The following is a 22,489-nucleotide window of genomic DNA, read 5'->3' as shown; positions in this document are numbered from 1 at the left end:
TAGTTACTATCTTTGTAAAGCAGCTAGCTGCTCATCAACTTCTATGCATGATTCTAGAACTATCCATCTTGTAAATAAAGGTTTCAGATTTAATATGCATCTTTAATACATCTAGCTTATCATTACTTATGGTTCTTTATTTTGCACTTAGGTTGTCAAAATGCAATAACATTGCAAACTTTGACATCTCATAACCTTGTTAAAGAGAAGGCAACCATTTTCTTCCCTTGTAATTGCAAAACATTTTTATTTTTATATTTATAAGTCCAGTTGGAATTATAAGTCCAATGAAGTTTTCATTTCTACATTACCTATTCCCTTCGTATATAACTTAACCATTTGTTTACTTACAAACTCTTATAAGTAACTTTTAGTGCAAACATAAAGGATGAAAGAACACTGTCATACATCCTGTTAGCAAAATGGGGTGTTCCAAGTTGTTGCAAATACTCTGTGATGAAGTTCTTCCTGTTGAATGACTAATTGGATGGGAATGCCATATTTGCTTTTTATTCTTAAATATGCATTGTTTACTCATTGATTCTTGAGTGTCAGAAAATATGTTTGAATCATCTGAAAATTCATAGTCTAGAATTTGCTTATATGGTCAATTTCATCATTATAGTGTAGAATGCTATTAATCTCTATATTCATCTTCTGATTTGTCTAGTAATGTGAAATTCTGTCAATTGTCTTCTCTTTGCTGGTATGAAAAATTCAGAACTTTCAACTATATTTAACAAAAGCTACTAAAAAAACAAAAACCTGCAAAAATGGTGTCTCTATACCTCACTTATACTTTCTTAAAAGTTGTAATACTGTGGGCAAAACATAATAAGAAAACTGAAGGATGATAAATAGTGAGGATTTCTTTTACTATTAGATCATCCATCTAGGTGATTCTATTATTTCATTTTATTATTTTATTTTTAGCTTAACTCTTACAAATAATTGATGAGTAATGATTACATAAATCCTAGGATGATAAAATAGATCCATATAGAAATTTTGCCAAGATAAAGAAAAAGTAACATATGAAACATTAATGCTTACAAGTGAAGTTGCTCAAAAAAACTAAAAAGCTAAAATTGGATTTAATAGATCCTGTGGTACATCAAGGGTTAATATAAACTACATTTCTTCATTTTATTTCATAACCAAACCTGAACTAGTTTGTATTTCCTTCTTTCTCAGGTAAAGAGGTTAGCCATTGTAATTCATTCCAAAATAATAATTTGATTAAGTAAGGTACTTATCTTAAAAATTAAAGTACAGTTTAATATATTAATTACTAGTTCATTTATCTTTGCTTAATACAGTGAAATTTTTGCCTTAAAAATAGATGTATAAAAATTCATGTATAAAGTATAATAAATATGTGCCCATTGGGACATCTGAATAGGCCATTTTTGTTAGTTGGAAATACCTAAAATAACAGAATTTTCCTTTCCTTTTTTTTTTTTTTAACATAAGGAAAGCATGGCTATCATGTAGATCCCACTATAGCAAGCATTTCACAGTAGAACCATCCTAATATATATAAAGAGCTAGGTGGCGTCACGACCGAACGGGCGACCGGTCACCGTGAAGTGCATGGAGCACCTCTCGGTCCCCTCTGTCCCCCAGCCCATGAGCGGGGGCTGGCGCGGGGGCGGGACTGGGGACTGTTGAGCGGTGGTGGCGGACTGCTTCTCGGTGTGGCCGTGAGCTTAGTGGAGCAGTCACCCAGGCGGCAGCGAGTTTCGCGGAGCAGTTGCAGGGTCGGGGAGCCTTGCAGAGCAGTGGCGGGGCAGGGGGAGTTTCTCGGAGCATCCTGCAGTGAGCTTCGTGGGGCAGCAGCAAGCTTCGTGGAGCAGTCGACGGGGGGGGGGGGGGGGGGGGGGGAGCCTCGCGGAGCAGTAAAGGGGCTGCAAGCATCGCAGAGCGTCCCGGGGCAGGGAGCTTCACGTAGCATCGCAGGGCGGCAGATTTTGTGCGCGCTGGGCCTCTAGTACTCTATAAATCACACTCCGAGGGGATCATCCGAAACCAGGTGAAGTCAGGGGGATCAATGACTCACATGTAGTAATATGTACTTTAGCCCTCATGCGGATATGTGAAAAGATGTGTGCAAGTAAAGGAATACTGGTGAACTCCAGAGGCAAAGGCCTTCTTCAGAAAGAACTTGCTGCTTTCTAGGGATTGTTGCTAGTTTTTTATGGGATGAAAACCCAAACTATTTTGTGGTTAAGATTAGTATAGTGCAGTGATGGGCAACCTTTTGAGCTTGGTGTGTCAAACTTCGCCAAAAAACTGAGCATAACTCGGGTAGTGTGTCACTTTGAGGGAAAAACATTATTTCGCAAATGTTTCAGAAATGGCTACGCGTGTCAGTGCTGACACGCGTGTCATAAGTTCGCCATCACTGGTATAGTGCTTGATATTGCACATAGAAATTAAAAGAGGTATATAATTTAAACAGCTTTTTATAGGTCATATTCTTGAAAAAGGAATTGGAAATTTTTGAAGCTTTGTAAAGCCTTTGTCTTCTTCCTTAATTGGGAGTATTTTGGAACAATGGGAAAACATTAAAATATATGCCGTATGAGGGTAGGAGGGAAGGAGGAAGGCAGCCCTGCTGCATGTCAGGGACAGAGAAAACCTTCAAAGCTTTACAAGGACTGGTGAAAGGAAGCAGGAGGAAAGTGTTCACAGGGAATACAGGAACCTGGTCTAGCTCTGTCCTTTGAAGGACAGGATGTGCCTGGGCACATCATGGTCAGTAGTTGAAAAACAAAGACTAAGAGCAAAACTTGAAAGCAGTAAAAAAAAAAAAAAAGGCATTATCACCTATGGAGAATAACAATTTGAAAGATGATGGTCTTAACAGAAATAACAAGAGGTTAGAAAACAGTGGAGCAATTTCCTTTTGTATTTTACTACTATATACTTCATTGGGATAATATCTAAATTGGTGAGTAATCATGAGGAATAAATGAGAGAATATTTCTTAAGTATTTAGTACCTGCCTGGCATATAAGTAAGTTTTTAGAAAATGCTAATTATCATTAATCATACATACTTTTAGCAAAGTAACCAACTTTTATGGAATTTAGTATTTTTTATTTTCATGTTTCAATTTTTTCTATTTTTAGAGAAAAGTATTTTATTTTAAAAGTTTTATTTTTTCCTATTGTATCATGATAAAAGAAGAAACCACTGACAGTATTGTAAAAGAGAAGTCACCTTTGCTGCTACTTTCACTTGTACAAAGACAAGATTTAGGAAGCTCTCATTTTCAGAAAAAAAATCCTTTTATGTATAATGCTGCTCTTTTATTGTCGGTGTTGCTTTAGATGGAAATATAGGGCTTTTTAAATTACTGATTTTTAGTTGTTATTAGGTAAGGCAAATGCATGGTAGAAATGAACTGGTTGTTTTAGATGCTATGATTATTGAAATTGTCCCTTCAGATTTGCAGTTGATCCCCAAATACATTTTTCTTTGTGCAATGTTTATCACATTTCAGGATACTAAAAAAGCCCTCATCTATAAATGTTTCTTTAAAAAGTTCACAGTTTTTAGAAAAGTCTGAATGAACATCATATTTTCATAACTTTATTTTAGTTTCTTGTCATTGTTTCATATTTTCATTTGAAGACTTTAGAGAGTTTTCAAAATCATGATGTCATTTAAAACTAAATTAAGACATAAGTTGGGCCTTTTATTTCAGTACTATATGATATTTTATCACCATTCATTCCACTTTTATATTACTTCCATTATCAGTCAACAAAACAACTATAGTTGCATCTTTTTGGGTAAGATTTCACTAATTTTCTATTTTTACCTTTTTGTATTTATATTAAGTATAATGGCTTTGAAGCCAGACCTGAAATACAGTCCCAAATTTGTCTAACTTTATCTAAGGTACCTACTAAATCTGCACCTTAGTTTCCTCTTCTCTTACGAAGATTAAATAAATGCACATAAAACAATAAGATTCATGTTAGCTTTTATAGTTATTACCTTTAAAAATACTTAACTGAGGTGTTACCATTAATTTTATTCCTTTCTGAATAATAATGTGCCCATCATTCATTCATTCAACATACATTTATTAAATAACAGGTTGAGTGGCCTGTTATTACTCCCTTGAAATCTGTATTTTAGTTGTACTAAGTTCTGCAAAAAACATTGCCTTATTTTTTTCTTTCACAGATTCTAGAAGAAAATCTCTCTAAAATCAATAAAAACATATTTAAAAAAATCTGTTAATATAAGCATTTGTCAGGTATTTATTTTTTAAAAAAATATATCTTTATTGATTAGAGAGAGAGAGAGATCAATGATGAGAGAGAATCATCAATCGCTTGCCTCCTGCACATACCCCCTGGGGATCCGGCCTGAAACCCAAGCATGTGCCCTGACCAGGAATTGAACCGTGACCTCTTGGTTCATGGGTCGATGCTCAACCACTGAGCCATGCTGGCTGGGCAGGTATTTACATTTTTTAAATATGCATGTTCTAAACTAGACTTCTAGAAATTTTCTTGGGGGATATTCTAGGATTTAATTTAAAACTTTACTCTGAGAACTTGATCTATTCTTAGAAGTATATTAATTTGATTTTTACATTAAAATGCAGATGTTTGTTAAGCTACATTAATATAAAGTATTTCTATACATATCCTAGATAGTAATATATGTGCTTTTTAAGTCAGTCATGCCAAACACATTAGTATGTTGGTGCGTTCAGACAATTAAGAGTTATGAGATCAAACTCAGCATAAGCTGTTAACGTTGAAATTTTATGTGTGTGTCAGACTTGGTTACCTTACTGTTATATTCATCGACTTGAAGTAAACTAAAATATAGCTTGGTACCTTGACTTGAATTTTAGGATCATGTCGATGGTAAAGCCTTAAAAGCCATGAAGAAGAATCTCTTGTTGGTTTACTGAGTTCCACAAGATCTGAGATGGGAGTTGTGAGGGATGGGGGCTGCGCCAGGCATTTGTTCTTTCTGACTTCCTTAAAGTTACGCCTAACATTTTGTGTGTGTTGGTGGTGGGTGATTGTTTTCCTTTTGTCTTATTTAGTAATGATGATTTTTCTATTATTTCACAATTACATGCTCATGTTTGCAGCTAGGCCTGTAGTCTTAGTTACATTTTAGAGAAATAAGTAAGAATGAATGTGTGAGGAGAGAATCCAAGTAGTTACATGCTTACTATGTGTTTACTGTGCTAGGGGGCTCTTACATATTAAACATTTAACCCTCAACAATCCTGGAAAGTGTTACAGACCAGGAGACCAAGATTTCATAGACCTTGAAATAACATAAATTACCCCAAAAGACACAGCTAATTAAGCTTCAGAGTTTACATTTAAAAAATCCAGGACTATCTGGCTACAAATCATTTACTCTCTATCAAAATGCCTCTTGAAACTGAACTCTTTATTAAGTCTGTAGGTTAAAATAAGCAGTTAGCATATTTAGCTCTCATAAGGACAAAATAAGTATCAGTAAATCTGGACTATTCCTTTTATGGGCTAATAGTTCTGTTTAGTTAACATAAATCCTCTATTGTGCAAGAGATGATAGTTTAATAAGTTATTCTAGCTCAGTGTTTTGCAAGTTTTTTTTAACCCATGCTCACAAACATTCCTTTCCTTTTCCAGGAGGCTATGTATTTATGCTTTTATATTAGTGATAGAACATATATGAAGAAATTATAGGAGAGCTCTACAGTATTCTTAGAACAAAGATTTAAGGAAAAGTTTGAGGTTTTACTTAAGCTTTTGTCAAGGGTTAGGTTGTGAAAGTGCTTTAAACTCCCGCCATAGACTTTTGGCACTATAAGAAATCAACAGTGGATTAAGAAATGATATAAAGAATATATCTTTTTTTAAAAACTGGAGCAGTTTGTCAGAAGGGATTCATTGAAAAGATCATTTTTCCATGATAAAATAATATCTTGTACAACTCTTTCTGTACAATTTATTAAATTTATTTAAAAAATATTTTTCTTCCACTACTGTAGGACACAACACAGTGTAGTGATACAAAGTATAATAGCTCAATTTTCCAATAGTAGTGGAACCTTATTATTCTGGCTTCTTATCTATATCTATATATCTATATATCTATATATCTATATATCTATATACTAGAGGCCCAGTGCATGATTGAATCATGCACGTGTAGGGTCCCCTACACGCTTTCGCTTTCGATCACGGGGGAGCTGGGTGCCTGTCCGCTAGTGCACCAGGCCTTTCAGAAGCCTCCGGCGCCGCGAAGGCTTCTGAAAGGCCTGGTGCCTGAGTGGACAGGCACCCAGCTCCCACGCTTTTGCTTTCGATCGCGGGGGAGCTGGGTGCCTGTCTGCTGGTGCCTGAGCGGACAGGCACCCAGCTCCCCCGCTTTTGATGGTCCGTGGTTGGATGTGAGCTCGCTGCCCCAGAGGCCCCTTCTGTGCCGCAGCACAGCCATTGCGCAGACGCTGAGCTCGCGTCGCCACGGGCGACGCGAGCTCAGCGTCCCGCTGGCCCAATCGGCCACCCCGGCCACCCCGAGTCCCGCCCCCCGCGCCTCCTGGCCAATCATAGGCATAGCGAAGGTACGGTCAATTTGCATATTTGTCTATTATTAGGTAGGATATATATAAAAGTCTAAGCGACTGAACGACTGGTCGCTATGATGTGCACTGACCACCAGGGGGCAGATGCTTAACGCAGGAGTTGCCCCCTGGTGGTTAGTGCGCTCCCACAGCCAACCTCCCCCTGGCCAGCCAACTTCCCATGGTCTTTCACCCTGGCCGGCAGGCCCTGATGGTCCGATTGGGGCCGGCCCCTGGGCTGGGATGTGGAATTGGGGGTGGGTGGCAGCGTACGTGGCTCCTTTCCCAGGGGGGCTGAGGGCCGGCTCCCTACTTGGGGCCGGTGGCCAACCTCCCATGCTCTGTCTCTCCCCCCTGGCAGCAGGCCCCAATTGGCCTGCCACTCACCCGCCATGGTGGCGGCATGGCATCAAGGGAAGGAGGGGGAGGAGTCGGGGAACCGCACGGTGGCAGGGTGCCGACAATGGTGGCGTCGGTGTCCATTCCTTCTGCGCCCGGCCTGGCGACCATCACCTCCTCTCTGGCCCAGCCCTGATCACCCGCCAGGTCTATGGACCCCACCTGTGCATGAATTTCATGCACCAGGCCTCTAGTATAATTTATATTAAAATGGTAACATTTGAGATTATAAAACTTAAAAAATTATTACAGTACAAAACTACTATAGAAAAGTCCTTTCTTCCTTTTCTAAAAACATATGTATTCAACTATCCTTTAAGCTTTGTGCACTTTACTATATAAACTAAAACAAAAGTAGTCTGTTTATTATCACTTCTATGTAAGTAAATATTTTTGCTGGCTTGATCTAGTACCCAAAGAAAGAACCTCTTAGTATAACTCCTTTTTGTTAATCAATCAACATCCCAAGAAACAATCAACTTCTTAAGGTATAAATTTAGTTTATCACAGTTTTTAAATGTCTTGAGTGTGTTTATTTCTGAATATAAACAAAGTTTTTATTGTTAAAGAACCCACCAGATTTTTTACAAAATATGCAACTCATCATCAAAATAGGAACTTAACTTTGGGTAATTCACCTTTGGATCAACACTTTATTTAATGTGTTTTGTATCAGGATATCTTCCATTCTGTACTAAAGAAGCAAATAGTTTTAATTTGTTATTCTATAAGAGTGACATTTATGTCTCTAAGTTAAGAAGAGTAGGTTTTGTGTTTTTTTTTTACTGCCTCTGCCTCATTCTTCTTTGGAATAAGTTAAATGAATAGAAAACACAGGAAGGAAAAAGGCAATTGAAAAGAATATGTGCATGGTTCTCTATTAAAGAGTAGACCTTATGTCTTCAGTGAAAACTTGAATTTTCTTTTACCTTACATCTCCTTGGTTTAGGATCTATGGGGTAACATTTTTTTCAGTTATTTCTCTCAGTGATACATGCACATTTAAAATTCAAATAATCCACTCTGAAGTAATTTTGAAATTTTTGTACATCTTATTTTGTAAAGATATTAAAAGTTAAAGATCCCTGGCTGGGTAGTTCAAGTGGTTAGAGCATTGTCCCCATACACCAAGGTTTCAGGTTTGATCCCAGGTCAGGTCACATACAAGAAGCAATCAGTTAATGCATAAATAAGTTGAACAACAAATCTCTCTGTCTCTCGATACCTACCTCTCTCTAAAATCAAATTTTTAAAAAAGCTAAAGCTAAAAATACAGTTGTTCTCATCATATGAGAATTGTGGGAGCCCTAGCTGGTTTGGCTCAGTGGATAGAGTATCAGCCTGTGGACTGAAGGGTCCCAGGTTCGATTCTGGTCATGTACCACGGTTGCAGGCTCCTCCCTGGCCCCTGCCCTGGTCGGGGCATGTGCAGGAGACAGCCAATTGATGTATTTCTCTCACATCGATGTTTCTCTCTCTATTTCCCCTTCTCTTCTACTCTCCCTAAAAACCAATGGAAAAATATCCTTGGGTGAGGATTAAAATAAATAAATAAATTTTTAAAATAAGAAAAAAAAGAATTGTGGGTATATGGCTTGAGTGTATGTGAGCACATATGTGTGTATAAAGTAACTGAAGAGAAACAGAGAACATAATGTGTTAAAGTGTTTGAGTTGTGGTTTTTTATATTCTTGAAAATTAAACATTTTTTAGAAGAAACTGGAAAAAGAAATTTTTAAGTCAGACATTAATTTGAAAATGACAATTTTAAAATTAGGGTAGTATTTTTTATTGTATTTGAATTTAGATAGTAAAAAGAACATTTAAGCACAATCTAAAGTTTTGTGCTCGCTGCTTAATCTGTTCAAACAAACATTAAATATTTAAACATTTGGATAATTTAAAAATATTTGTTCTTTTTTTTAAAATAAATCTTTATTGTTCATATTATTACAATTGTTCCTCTTCTCCCCCCCCCCCCATAGCTCCCCTCCACCCGGTTCCCACCCCACCCTATGCCCTTATCCCCCCCCCCCCCCACTGTCCTCATTCATAGGTGTACGATTTTTGTCTAGTCTCTTCCCGCACCCCCACACACCTTTCGCCCCCCGAGGATTGTCAGTCCACTCCCTTTCTATGCCCCTGATTCTATTATATTCACCAGTTTATTCTGTTCATCAGATTTTTTATTCACTTGATTTTTACATTCACTTGTTGATATGTATTTGTTGTTCATAATTTTTTTTCCACTTTTTTTATTTAGGTATTATATGTGTACATATCTTACCATTGTCCCACCCACCCCTCTCCCATACATGCCCTCACCCCCAGAGTTTTGTGTCCATTGGTTATGCTTATATGCATGCATACAAGTCCTTCGGTTGATCTCTTATCTCCCCCACCTCTCCCTAACCTTCCCCCTGTAATTTGATAGTCTGTTTGATGCTTTACTGTCTCTGTATCTATATTTTTGTTCATCAGTTTATAATGTTCTTTATTATCCATAATAAAATGAAAGAAAAATACAACATGATCTCACTCATTTATGTTGTTCATAATTTTTATCTTCTTGTTCCTCTTCTTAAAGAATACCTTTCAGCATTTCATATAATACTGGTTTAGCGGTGATGAACTCCTTTAGCTTTTTCTTATCTGTGAAGCTCTTTATCTGCCCTTCAATTCTGAATGATAGCTTTGCTGGGTAGAGTAATCTTGGTTGTAGGTTCTTGCTATTCATCACTTTGAATATTTCTTGCAACTCCCATCTGGCCTGCATAGTTTCTGTTAAGAAATCAGCTGATAATCGTATGGGTGCTCCATTGTAGGTAACTAACTGTTTTTCTCTTGCTGCTTTTAATATTCTCTTTTTGTCTTTTGCTCTTGATATTTTAATTATGATGTGTCTTGGTGTGGTCCTCTTTGGATTCCTTTCGTTTGGGGTTTTCTGCGCTTCCTGGACTTGTAAGTCTATTTCTTTCACCAGGTGGGGGAAGTTTTCAGTAATTATTTCTTCAATAAGGTTTTCAGTATCTTGCTCTCTCTCTTCTTCTGGCACCCCCATAATTCGGATGTTGGTATGCTTGAAGTTGTCCCAGAGGCTTCTTACACTATCTTCATATTTTTGGATTCTTTTTTCTTTTCTGGTTGGGTGGTTTTTGCTTCTTTGTATTTTAAATCTTTGACTTGATTCTTGCGATCCTCTAGTATGCTGTTGGATCTCTGTATATTATTTATTTCAGTCAGTGTATGTTTAATTTCTAGTTGGTCCTTTTTCATATTCTCGAGGGTCTCGCTAAATTTATCGGCAGTTTCTAGAAAATTCTTGAAAAACCTTATAAACATGGTTTTGAACTCTATATACAGTCATTTGCTTTCCTCCATTTCTTTTATTTGTGACCTGTTTCTTTGTCTCCGCATTTTGGCTGCTTCCCTGAGTTGATAGAGTGGTTTTGTGTGCTAGGTTTCCTATAGGGCCCAGTGGCTCAGCCTCCCCAGTTACCTGAGGTGTACACTCTTGGTGCACCCCTTTGTGGGCTGTGTGCACAGTCTTGTTGTAGTTAAGCCTTGATTGTTGTTGGTATCATTGGGAGGAACTGACCTCCAGGCCAATTGGCTGTGAGGATCAGTTGTGTCTATGATGGGAGAACTTCTGTGCTGGAGACACCCTTATGAGACAAGACTTGCAAAAGCCTCTGGCTCAGCTTGGATGGGGCGGAGTTCCCATCAGCCCTGCACTAAGAGACCCCTGGGTCTCAGTGTCCCGTGGTAATCACTGCAAGCACCTCTGAGAGAGAGCCGCCCTTGAGTTTCGCCCGCTGCCAGACAGTCCAGTTTCTCCCCGAATGAGTCTGGATCCCCAGAGTCTCGCCCGGAACTGGAGTTCAGAGCAGTCAGGAGCTCTTGTCTCCCTCATGATTGAGAAAGCCAGCCACGTACTCAGTTGCCAGCCCTTTTCGCACGCACTCCTCCGTACCTCTGCCTTTCGCAGTTCCTCTGAGTCTCAATGTGCTTTTCTCTTTCCTGACCGTCCAGTTTCTCCCCAAATGAGTATGGGTCTCCAGAGTCTCGCCCGGAACTGGAGTTCAGAGCAGTCGGGAGCTTTGTCTCCCTCCCGATTGAGAAAGCCAGCCGCGTACTCAGTTGCCAGCCTTCTCAGCGCGCGCGCCTCCATACCTCTGCCTTCTGCAGCTCCTCTGAGTCTCAGTGTGCTTTTCTCTTTCTTTCTAGTTGTAGAATTTCCACTCAGCCAGCCTTCCTGTGGTTCTGGATGATGTCTGTTTTGTCTTTTAGTTGTAGTTTTGAGATTGTTGTGTGAGGCAGCAGTTTAGGTGTTTACCTATGCCCCCATCTTGGTTTCTCTCTCTAAAAATATTTGTTCTTAAACCCTATATAGATTTTCTGGAGGATTATTTGGTTTGGTTATTTGTAATATATTAAAAATAGGAAGCAGGCTCCACCTAGGAAATTCCCTATGGTTTAGTTTTTCCCCCTCCTCCTCTTCCCATCTCCTTTCCTTTCCTGCTCTATTCCTTCTCTTTCTCTTATTTATTTATTTTGTATAATTTCTGGTGGATTAATTCTAGGTGACTTTGGTCAATATGCTAAGTGCTTGTGATATTTTTTATGTAGTTTTGTGTGCTTTTTAAATAGGTAGGTCGAACCCTAGCACACAAAAAACTTCTTCTTTAGAATCCCTTCTGAAAAATTCTAATTTTCCATCCTTACTACCACCCAAAACATTGGTTGGCCTTAATATTTTTTAAGTGGTAGTCTGAATAGTCAGTGGTAGAATCAGATTGGGAAGAATTTGAATGTTTCCAGAGAAAATGTGCTTTTAAACAATATGCTAAACCACAAGAACCCAGAGTTCTTTCCTTTGAGTTATGCATTACTGTTTGTGCTTCTGGGTTGAAGTGAAACAGATTATTCAATAATGTCAAGCTATAAAAATATTTGACCATTTTTTAAAAAACATTTTGTTTATAAAGTCTGTTATATCCATTCATAGACTTTGGGACTTTATATGTGATGGTGCATAGTAATCATAGGACAAATACTTCTTTGGAAGCAAAACAAAATTCGCCTGTGTGATCTGTAAACTTTGGCATTTTGTCAATGATGCTTACAGTGAATCCTCTTCCCTTATATAGTCTCTTTATCTTAAAGAGAAGGAAGTAATAAGCCTAACCAATGGACACAGACAACAGGGGGGTGAGGGCATGAGTGGAGGGATGGAGAGGGGGGGGGCAATGGTGTGATAAGGATACATATGTAATACCTCCATCAATAAAGAAATTTAAAAAAAGAGAGAAGGAAGTAACACAAGTGATTTTTCACAGCTCTGAAAATTTGCTTAATAATAATAATAATAACTGTTGATTCAGTTTATCACGTAGCAGACACCATACTAATCCCTGACTTTATGTGCTGCCCTCCTAAAGTCATTTGAAGCAGCATTAAATCTCCCTCCCAGAAAAATATGGAAAATCTTCATTCTTTGTGATATTATGTGATTATCTCTGCTAGGAACTCCCCCTTTCCATTTATGGATTTCTAGATAAAGCAACTCAGTAAGAACTAATGGGACAAATAGCGATACGAGGACTAATGAGGGATTTTAGAAATTTGAAAATAACAGGAATCTTACCTTATAATAGAGAAACATGCAAATTGACCGCACCTCCGCTATGCCCATGATTGGGCCGGCAGGAGGCTGGGGGCGGGACTCCGGGTGGCATATCCGCTGTTGAGAAGTTCAAGATGGCGGTGCCAAGTGGCCGGGCCCATGCCGCCGCTCCCGGGGGTGCCTGGGGCGATCGGCACCCTGGGGGGCGTGGCCGGGCCCATCGGCACCCCAGGGGGCGTAGCCGGGCCCATTTTGCCGCTCCCGGGGGGTGCCTGGGGCGATCGGCCACCTAGGGGGGCGTGTCCAGCCCCTCCCGCCCCTCCCGGGGTCCCGGGGTTGATCGTCCACCTGGGAGGGCGTGGCCCTGCCCTTCCCGCCCCTCCCGGGGGTCCGGGGGTAGATCGGCCACCTGGGGGGGCGTGGCCCGGCCCCTCCCGCCGCTCCCGGGGGTCCCAGGGGCCGAGGCTTTCCGGGCCTTGGGCACCAACGGGGAGCCTGCACCGATCGCAGAAAACCACTGGGGGTCGGCTCCTGTGATCGGTAGCAGGGACGCTGGGTGAGGCGAGCCCAAGGCCGGGAAAGCCTGGGGCGGAGGCTTTCCCGGCCTTGGGCACCAGTGGGCAGCCTGCATGGATCGCAGGAAACCACTAGGGGTTGGCTCCTGCGATCCTTAGCAAGGATGTTGGGTGCCGCCGAGCCCAAGGCCACCGCCCGGGGCCAAGCCCCGACCCTGAAAAAGGCAGAAGGCGGTGGCCACAGCCAAGGCCTGGGTCCCTGGTGCCGGCAGAAAACTGGTGCAGGCAGCCAGGTGAATGAAGGTCTATTGCACGAATCTTCGTGCAAACGGGCTACTAGTACTAAATAAAAACAAAGCAGGCTCACCACAGTGACATAAATGAGATTACCAAAAGAAACTGATAGTGACCCAAGTACACTAAAACTTAGTATGTTGTTTATTGCTGTTCTCTAACAGTTTTTCTTAGATTTAGATATATTTGGGAAGTATTTCAAGAAATTAACAAAGCAACTTAATTTCTCAAAGAATAAACATAAACTAGAATCTTTTTAATATTAATGGAACGTAACGAGCATTATATTATGTAAATTCAAAATATTCTTACATTTTAATACAAGTCCCAAAAGCTTTAATAAGCCAATTTAACCATTAAGTGTCTTAGGAAAATAGGGTTGTAAAATTGGAGGTTGTTTAGGCTCATATACGTGTCCTTACATGTAATGTTGAAATAGGAAAAACTACAAATATTTTAAAATTATTAACTTCAGAAAAGCAGTTTTTCTCCCATTCTTTTATTGTGATTATGTGCCCTTCCCATGTGGATAAAAGAATGAGAAAATGATATAAACTGAGTATGAGGGTAGACAGGTAACAAGTAACTGGGATACAGATTCTTAAGGGGTTTATTCTGGAGTGATATGGGGTGCCATTATATAGTTTTTAGCAGAGGGATAACATGACTTAACTTGTGATTTAAAAGAATAATTTGGGCTACTATGTTGATAATTGAATGTAGGAGGAAAAGAGCAGAAACAAGGGACTATTGAAGAAGCTATTGCAATAATCCAGGGAAGAGATAGTAACAATAGTTCAGAATCGAGTGGTAAATGAGAAGTGGTAAATTCAGAGTAGATTTTGAAAGCTGAGCCCACAGGATTTCCTGACAGTTTGGATATGGGGTGTATGAGAAACAATAAGGTCAAGAATGGCTACAATGTTATTTGCATGAGCAATTGGAAAGGATTAGAGTTGCCTTCAACTGAGTTGAGGAAGACTGCAACTGGACCTTGTTTGGAGGATAGAGGCATATGAGAAGATCAATTTGGACATATTAAATTTGAGATGTCAGACATGCATTTGGACTAGAGTTCAAACTTGGAAGTCATAGCCTGTAGATGCTAGTAAGCCTATGTCCATGAAACTGGACATAAATTGCCTGGTAACTGGGCATCAACAAGGCAAGGTGGTAGCTGAAAACTACCTTTAACGATCACAATTTTTCCTGGTGTCAGTATTGCTGATAGCCTACTTCTTCTGACCTAATCAAGGACCAAAACCAATTCTTCTTAGAGATTTTGGCCTAAATAGTATACCATATGTGAAGTAATAAGCATACATTAAGTGTTTCTTTTCCTTTCATACATTTCACCATTTAAAGGACAAGGCAACTTAAATGCAGGATGTCTTCATTTAGCCTCTCCACTCTTCAGTAGGTTGGGGAAATTATGAATGGATTACATTTACCTGTTTTACTGGAAAATAACAAGTATTTGGGTTACTAAAGAATAAGGCAAAAATATCAGGTACTATTAGGCTGAATGTAATAGTTGAGAAAAATTCAAATGATGAAATTAGAAAAACAATCTATATACCCTTGGCCACTGAGGAAAAACATCACCAGTGGTTCCTATACTTTGGGGCACATTGGAATTAGCTGGGCATCTCTTAAAAATACTGGTATTTGTTCCTACTCCCAGACCTGATTTATTTGGTATGGAATATGACGTAGGCATCAAGAGTTTTAGAATTTCTCCTGGTGGCTAATGTACAGCATAGTTTGAGAACTACTGTGATGTACACTATTTGTTTTCTAATGGAACTATCTCTAATAATCACAGTATTTAAATTTCCTTTCATATTTTTTTCATTCTTTGCTGGTGCCAAAAATGGAATAAAAGGTCCTCTTGTAGTCATTATGCCAAGTGAAATAAGTCAGATAAAAAAAGAAAAACACTATATTATTTCACTTATATGTGGAATTTTTTAAAAACACACACTGAAGTCATAGATACAAAGAACAGATTGGTGGTTGGGAGGGAGGAACAAAATGGGTGAAGGTGGTCAAATGGTAACAAATTCCAGTTATAAAATGAATTAAGTTCTTAGGATGCAATGTAAGGCATGGTGACTATAGTTAATAATACTATCTTGCATATTTGAAAGTTGCTAAGGGGTCTTAAAAGTTAGTACAAAAAATTTGCTATGATAGCTTCATTGGGCTTGAAAAAGACTTGGATTCAAATCACAGTTATTTTGCTTATTAGCAGAATTATAATAGGCAATTCCTTTAACCTTCCTGATATTCTGAATTATTTTCTCTAACATGAGAATAACCAAATCTACTTTGCATGGTTATTATAGTTTTTAAAGCTAATGTATGTGAAGGTAAATAATAAAGAACTATATAAAGATATTAAAGAATTACTATTTGAAAGGATTTTTCTTAACCTTAGAAATGATAAAACATTGTAAAATGTAATAATTTCCTGAAAGTGAATAGATTATTATTTTTTCACTGCCGTAAGAATAAAGCTCTTCATACAGCAGGTAATAAGTGCTGTTAAGTAAACATGTTTAGAGGAAATGTTATTTATTTCCTACTAGAGGCCTGGTGCATGAAAATTCATGCACTGGAGGGAGGGGTCCCTCGGCCCGGCCTGCCCCCTCTCACAGTCCTGGAGCCCTCAGGGGCGGGAGGTGACCCAGTGATCAGGGGAAGGTGACACCCATCACGCCTCTGCTGCTGCCACTGCCGGCAGCACAAGCCTCGGCCGGCCCTGGTTACCTGAGCCTTGGGTGGCCCTGGGCGGCTGGGCAGCCACCATCCGAGGCTTGCCTGCGCCTCAGGCCGGCCCTGGGTAGCTGGGAAGCCGCCATCCAAGGCTTGCCTGCGCCTCAGGCCGGCCCTGGGTGGCTGGGGGGCTGAGGAGACTGGGGGACTATGGAGGCAGGCATGCGCCTGCTGCCCCGGCGGGGCCGAGGGGACTGGGCACTGCCTTCTTGTGGCTGTGGGCGCCGCCATCTTTGAGGGTAGGGCAGTCAGCATATCCCCCTCCTTATTGGCTGTGGGCACTGCCATCTTTGCCGACAGCATGAGGGTCTATTAGCATATTCCCTCTTTATTAGATAGGATAGCGTGTATTAATATGTGAAAAACATGTGGGAAACTCAGGCCTGGATTTTAACACAGATGTCACTTATTAGCAAGTTTGTGTCAGTAGACATATTCTAGGTCTCAGGTTTCTTTTCTCTTTATATTGGGGATAATAACCTCTCAGGGCTCCTGTGTGAGGTTCAAGTGTAAAGCACCAAGCATAGTGACTGGCACGGAGCTTGCAGGAAATGTTACTTCATTTTTCCCCTCCAAGAGTACTATAATATTGGAATAGTAATTTTAAATACTGAATAATGATAATTTCTCAGTAGCTAAACATTCCTAACCATGACTTTTTATCTGTTTTGCCGATTTCTATATCATTTTAACTTTTAAGTGTCTACCTCTCCTCCCACTGTCAGTGCTTTGAAAAGCAGTTTTTATTTTGTGTGCTTTTTCAGGTAATAAAAGAAGTCATTTCAACATTAAGTCTACACCATGGACAGCACAAAGGAGAAGAATGGCAATTACAAAGATGATCTTCTTCTTAGGATGGGACTTAATGATAATAAAGCTGGGATGGAAGGATTAGATAAAGAGAAAATAAACAAAATTATAATGGAAGCCACAAGGGTACGTTTCTTGTTTCTTTCAATATCTTTAATATAGTAACTTTTATACTTTTTGTTTAAATGAAAATCAGTAAATTTTAAACATCCTTTTAATTATAATTTTAATATATAACATTGTTAAGCTACAAATGGGCATGGAATAATCTTCTTTCTATTCAGTTGTTCTTGCCATCCTGTTTTCTACTTCACATATACATAATATTTATGTAAAAGCAAAATATCATACATGTATTTTTTTGCCATTTTTTTAACCCCAGAAGGAGAATATTGTGATTGTTGTGTTTTTTATTTTGTATCAGTTAACATAACTTGGAGGTCTTACTGTGTAAGTAATTAAAGATATTCATTGGTTTTTATGCTACATGTGTGGATATAATATAATTTATTGAACCAGTCAGAAATCTAAATTTATTGGTGGACATATGTCGTTTCTAGTATTTTGTTTTTACAAATAATACTGCAATGAATAACCTTGTATTTTATAACTTTGCATATGTGCAAGTATAACTATAGGAGAGATTCCCAGAAGTGGAATTGTTCCAGCAAATGCAGATAGCACAAATGGATACAGCATGTGCAATTTTTAAGAATTGCCCAGTAGCCCTCCATTGTAGTTGTATCAGTTTACATTTCCACTGTCAATATATGAGGGTATGTATTATCTTGCCACAAATGTGCCCACACTGTGTGTTACTAAACTTTTGGATTTACCAGTCTATGGTAACATAGTGTAGTATTTGTATTTCTCTTATGAAAAGTGAGATTGTGCATCTTTCATATGTCTAAAAGCTATTTATATTTCTTTTTATATGAACTGCCTCTTAGCCTTTGCACAGATTTTGCTCATGGTAGTTTCTCCTGGGCAGAAGATTTATGTTTGCTTCTTTTTATGTTGAATCAGTCAACTATATATGGCTTTCTCCAAGACCATGAAAGAATTCTTTCTTTGTTGTTGTTAATGCTCACATGAGGATATTTTTCCATTGATTTTTAGAAAGAGTGGAAGGGAGAAGGAGAGACAGAAATATCAATGTGAGAGAGACACATCAATTGGTTGCCTCCTGCACCCACCCCGACCAGGGCCTGGGAACCTGCAACTGAGGTACAAGCCCTTGACTAGAATCAAACCTGGGACCCTTCAGTCCACAAGCCAAGGCTCTACCCACTGAGCAAAACCGGATAAGGCCGAAAGAATTCTTTAACCCTTTGCACTCGCTTGCTTTTTTCTCGAGCTGCTACCGATGCTAACCGTGTCGAGTCACACTCGACATCCGAGTACAAAAGGTTAATAGATTTTCTTCATACCACTTTTTTCGGTTTCATCTATATACTAGAGGTCCAGTGAATGAAATTTGGGCACTCAGGTGGGGGGGGGGGGGGCCTCACTCAGCCCGGCCTGTGCCCTCTTGCAGTCTGGGAGCACTCAGGGGATGTCCGACTGCCGTGGAGGTGGTAGAGGCTCCCACCACCACTGCTGCGCTTGCCAGCTGTGAGCCTGGTTCAGGGCTTCTGACTGAGCAGCGCTTCCCCTGTGGGAACGCTCTAGCCACCAGGGGCAGCTCCTGCTTTGTGCGTCTGCCCTCTGGTGGTCACTGCGCATCACAGCAACCGGTCATCCCACAGTTCGGTCGATTTGCATATTAGCTTTTTATGATATAGCACTAGAGGCCCAGTGCATAAAATTCATGCACGGGGGAGGGGATGGTGTCCCTCAGCCTAGCCTGCACCTTTTCCAATCTGGGATCCCTCTCGCAATCCGGACCACTGGATCCTAACCACTCACCCGCCTGCCTGCCTAATGCCTCCAACTGCCCTCCCTTGCAGGCCTGGTCACCGCCTACTGCCCTCCCCTGCTGGCCAGTTCACCCCGAATGGCCCTCATTGCCAGCCAGGTTATCTCCAACTGCCCTCCCCTGCCTGCCTGGTTGCCCCCAACTGCCCTCTCCTGCCGGCCTGGTTGCCCCCAACTGCCCTCCCCTGCAGGCCTTGTCGCCCCCAACTGCCGGCCAGCTCGCCCCCAACTGCCCTCCGCTGCTGGCCTGATCTCACTCCCAACTGCCCTCCCCTGCTGGCCTTGTCGCCCCTAACCCCCTGCCAGCCTGATCTCGCCTCTAACTGCTCTCCCCTGACAGCCTGATCACCCCTAACTGCCTGTGCCTCAGCCCCCACCACCATGGCTTTGTCTGGAAGGAAGTCAGACGTCCAGAAGATGGCTGGTCGATCCGGTCTAATTAGCATATTACTCTTTTATTAGTATAGATTATGAATATCCATGCAGTAACGTGTAAAATTTAAGAGAATAGCCTCATTCTTAGGAAATGCATGCTGATATTCACAGCAACTTTCTTCTAATGGTTTAGGAAGAAATGATGAAGAAAGGTGTGTGTGTGTGTGTGTGTGTGTGTGTGTGTGTGTGTGTGTGTATGCACGCGTGCACGCAACCAAATGTTGGGAAGAAACCAAATATTGCAGGAGATTAACAATTGCTGTATCTGGAAGAGGACATATAGTGATCATTGTACTATTTTTTTTTTTCAGCTTTTAAAGGTTTATAGATTTCAAAATAAAAAGTTCAGGGAAAAATAATTTTAGTATATAAAACATAGATACAATTTTGAAAGTTAAAAGGGTTATGAGATGAAATAAGCAGGTACAACATATCGACCCTGATTGGATCCTGCTTAAACAAATACATAGGTGAATTTGAAGATGGAAAGGATACTAGATGATATTAAGGAATTATTATTCACTTTATTAGTTATAAAAATGTTATGATTATGTGGGGAAATAGCCTTATGTTTTTTTCTTTTTTAAATATATTTTTATTGATTTCAGAGAGGAAGGAAGAGGGAGAGAGAGATAGAAACATCCTACCTAATAGAAGAGTAATATGCAAATTAACCATCACTGCGCTACACCCACCAGCCACGCCCACCAGCCAATCAGAGCAGTATGCAAATAAACCCAACCAAGATGGTTACAGCCACAGAGAGCAGGAGGGAGGCTTGGGTTTCCCAGGCAACGGAGGAAGCCAAGCTTTCCGCCTGCCCGTCCTGGCCTAAGCCTCCACTCAAGGCTACAAAGTTTCAATTATAGAAGGTAAACAAATCCAAACAGAAATGGCGGCAGCCACGGAGCTGGAAAGAGCAGGAGGCTAGGGTTGCCCCCGGCGATGGAGGAAGCCAAGCTTTCCGCACACCCTGGCCGGCCCAGGCCTCCGCTTAAGGCTACAAAGTTTCAATTATAGAAGATATACACAAACCCCAACAGAAATGGCTGCCGGCCACGGAGCGAGCAGGAGGCTTGGCTCCGCCCCAGGCTACAAAGTTTCAATTGTAGAAGGTAAATAAATTCCAGATACCAGGGCCTCCACTTGGGTTGCCAGGGGGCATGGCCGACCTGCAAACCACCACAGGCCCCTCGCTCAGGCCGCCCCACGCACCAAGGGAACCCCCACCCTGATCCGGGACACCCTTCAGGGCAAACCAGCTGGCCCCCACCCGTGCACCAGGCCTCTATCCTATCTAATAAAAGAGTAATATGCAGATTGACCATCATTCCAACACACAATATGGCTGCCCCCATGTGGTCAAAGATCCTGCCCCCATGTGGACACAAGATGGCCACCACAAGATGGCCAGCAGGGGAGGGCAGTTGGGAGGCACCCGGCCTGCAAGGGAGGGCAGTTGAGAGAGACCAGGCTTGCAAGGGAGGGCAGTTGGAGGCGATCAACCCTGCAGGGGAGGGCAGTTAGGGGTGACCAGGCCAGCAGAGGAGGGAAGTTGGGGGCAAGCAGGCTGGCAGGGGAGCAGTTAGACATCAATCAGGCTGGCATGGGAGTGGTTAGAGGGTGATCAGGCTGGCAGGCAGAAGCGGTTAGGGGCAATCAGGAAGGCAAGCAGGCGAGCAGTTGGGAGCCAGCAGTCCTGGATTGTGAGAGGGATGTCTGACTGCCCTTTGAGGGGTCCCAGATTGGAGAGGATGCAGGCTGGGCTGAGGGACACCCCCCCCTTCCGTGCACAAATTTCGTGCACCGGGCCTCTAGTCCTATATAATAAGAGAGGAATATGCTAATTATCCATTATGCTGTAAAGTCACAACCAATCTACAAGTGGTGGAGAGCTACAGGAGGGCAGGGCAGCAAGCTACAAGCAGAGAGAGCTACGGGAGGGTAGGGTAGCGTGCTAGGAGCAGGGAGAGCTACAGGAGGGTGGGGCAGCGAGCTATGAGCAGCAGAGAGCTTCCAGCGGCCGTGAGTGGGTGGCCAGCTAAGGCAAGCAGCAGCAAGCTAGTAGCCCTGCACACGGATTTGTGTGCAGGGCTACTAGTCAATGATGAAAGAGAATTATGGATTGGTTGCCTCCTGCATGCCCCCTACTGGGAATTGAGCCTGCAACCCAGGCATGTACCCTTCACCAGAATTGACCTGGGACCCTTCGGTCCACAGGCCAGTGCTCTATCCAATGAGCCAAACCAGCTAGGGTAAAATAGCCTTATTTTTAAAGATGCGTAATGTAATACTCTGTGGACTAGCTATATGTCATTATATCTGTAATTTAGTTTACAACAGGTCACTTAAAAAAATCAATCAAGGTAATATGGCAAAATGTTAACAGTTGTTAAATCTCAATGATAATTTTGTACGTGTGTTCATTTTACTAATCTCTCAATTTTTCTGTTTGAGGCTTAGTAGAAATTTTAATTATACAATTTTTTAAAAAGAAAAAAAATAAAACCTATAAACCTGGTTTTCAGGTTGAGAGATAAAATATTAGTTATCTTAGATGTCCCTATCAGATCTCTCTCTCTTCTCTGTGTCCCAGAACCACTTATTAAATAAATATCCTTTTCCTACTGATCTGCCATGCTTTTTCCTGTCCCACTGGATTACATTAGTCATTGGGAAAATGCAAATTAAAGTTACAATAAAGATTTTAAAAAATTAAAAATGGAACTGCCATTTGACCTGGTGATCCCACTTATAGGAATATATCCTAAGAAGCCTGAAACACCAATCAAAAAGAATATATGCATCCCTGTGTTCATAGCAGCATTATTTACAATAGCTAAGATCTGGAAACAGCCCAAGTGCCCATCAGTAGATGAATGGATAAAAAAGTGGTGGTACCTTTACACAATGGAATACTATGCAGCTATATATAAAAGAAAAAAAGGATCTCTTACCTTTTGAGACAACATGGAGGGACCTGGAAATAATTATGCTAAGTGAAATAAGGCAATCAGAGAAAGACAAAGACAAATATCACATGATTTCACTTATACAGGGAATCTAATGAACAAAATAAACTGACAAACAAAATATATCCAGAGACATGGGAGC

The 22,489-nt window shown here is 40.9% G+C and overlaps 1 protein-coding gene across 2 annotated transcripts in view; it reads left to right on the top strand.

Moving 5' to 3' along the window:
- POLK (DNA polymerase kappa) overlaps window positions 1–22,489 on the top strand; it is a 75,331-nt gene that overhangs the window by 9,409 nt on the left and 43,433 nt on the right. For both annotated transcript variants that reach the window (XM_079796282.1, XM_079796283.1), the window contains exon 2: window positions 16,978–17,149. In XM_079796282.1, the coding sequence (XP_079652408.1) occupies window positions 17,015–17,149 (135 nt within the window). In that variant the 5' untranslated portion in view covers window positions 16,978–17,014. The remainder of the gene's footprint in view (window positions 1–16,977; window positions 17,150–22,489) is intronic.

The sequence above is a fragment of the Cnephaeus nilssonii genome, assembly GCF_951640355.1.
Source record: "Cnephaeus nilssonii genome assembly, chromosome: 2".
NCBI lineage: Eukaryota > Metazoa > Chordata > Mammalia > Chiroptera > Vespertilionidae > Cnephaeus > Cnephaeus nilssonii.
The sequence above is the reverse complement of the archived record's forward strand: the minus strand, read 5'-3'. Positions and strand labels throughout refer to the sequence as shown.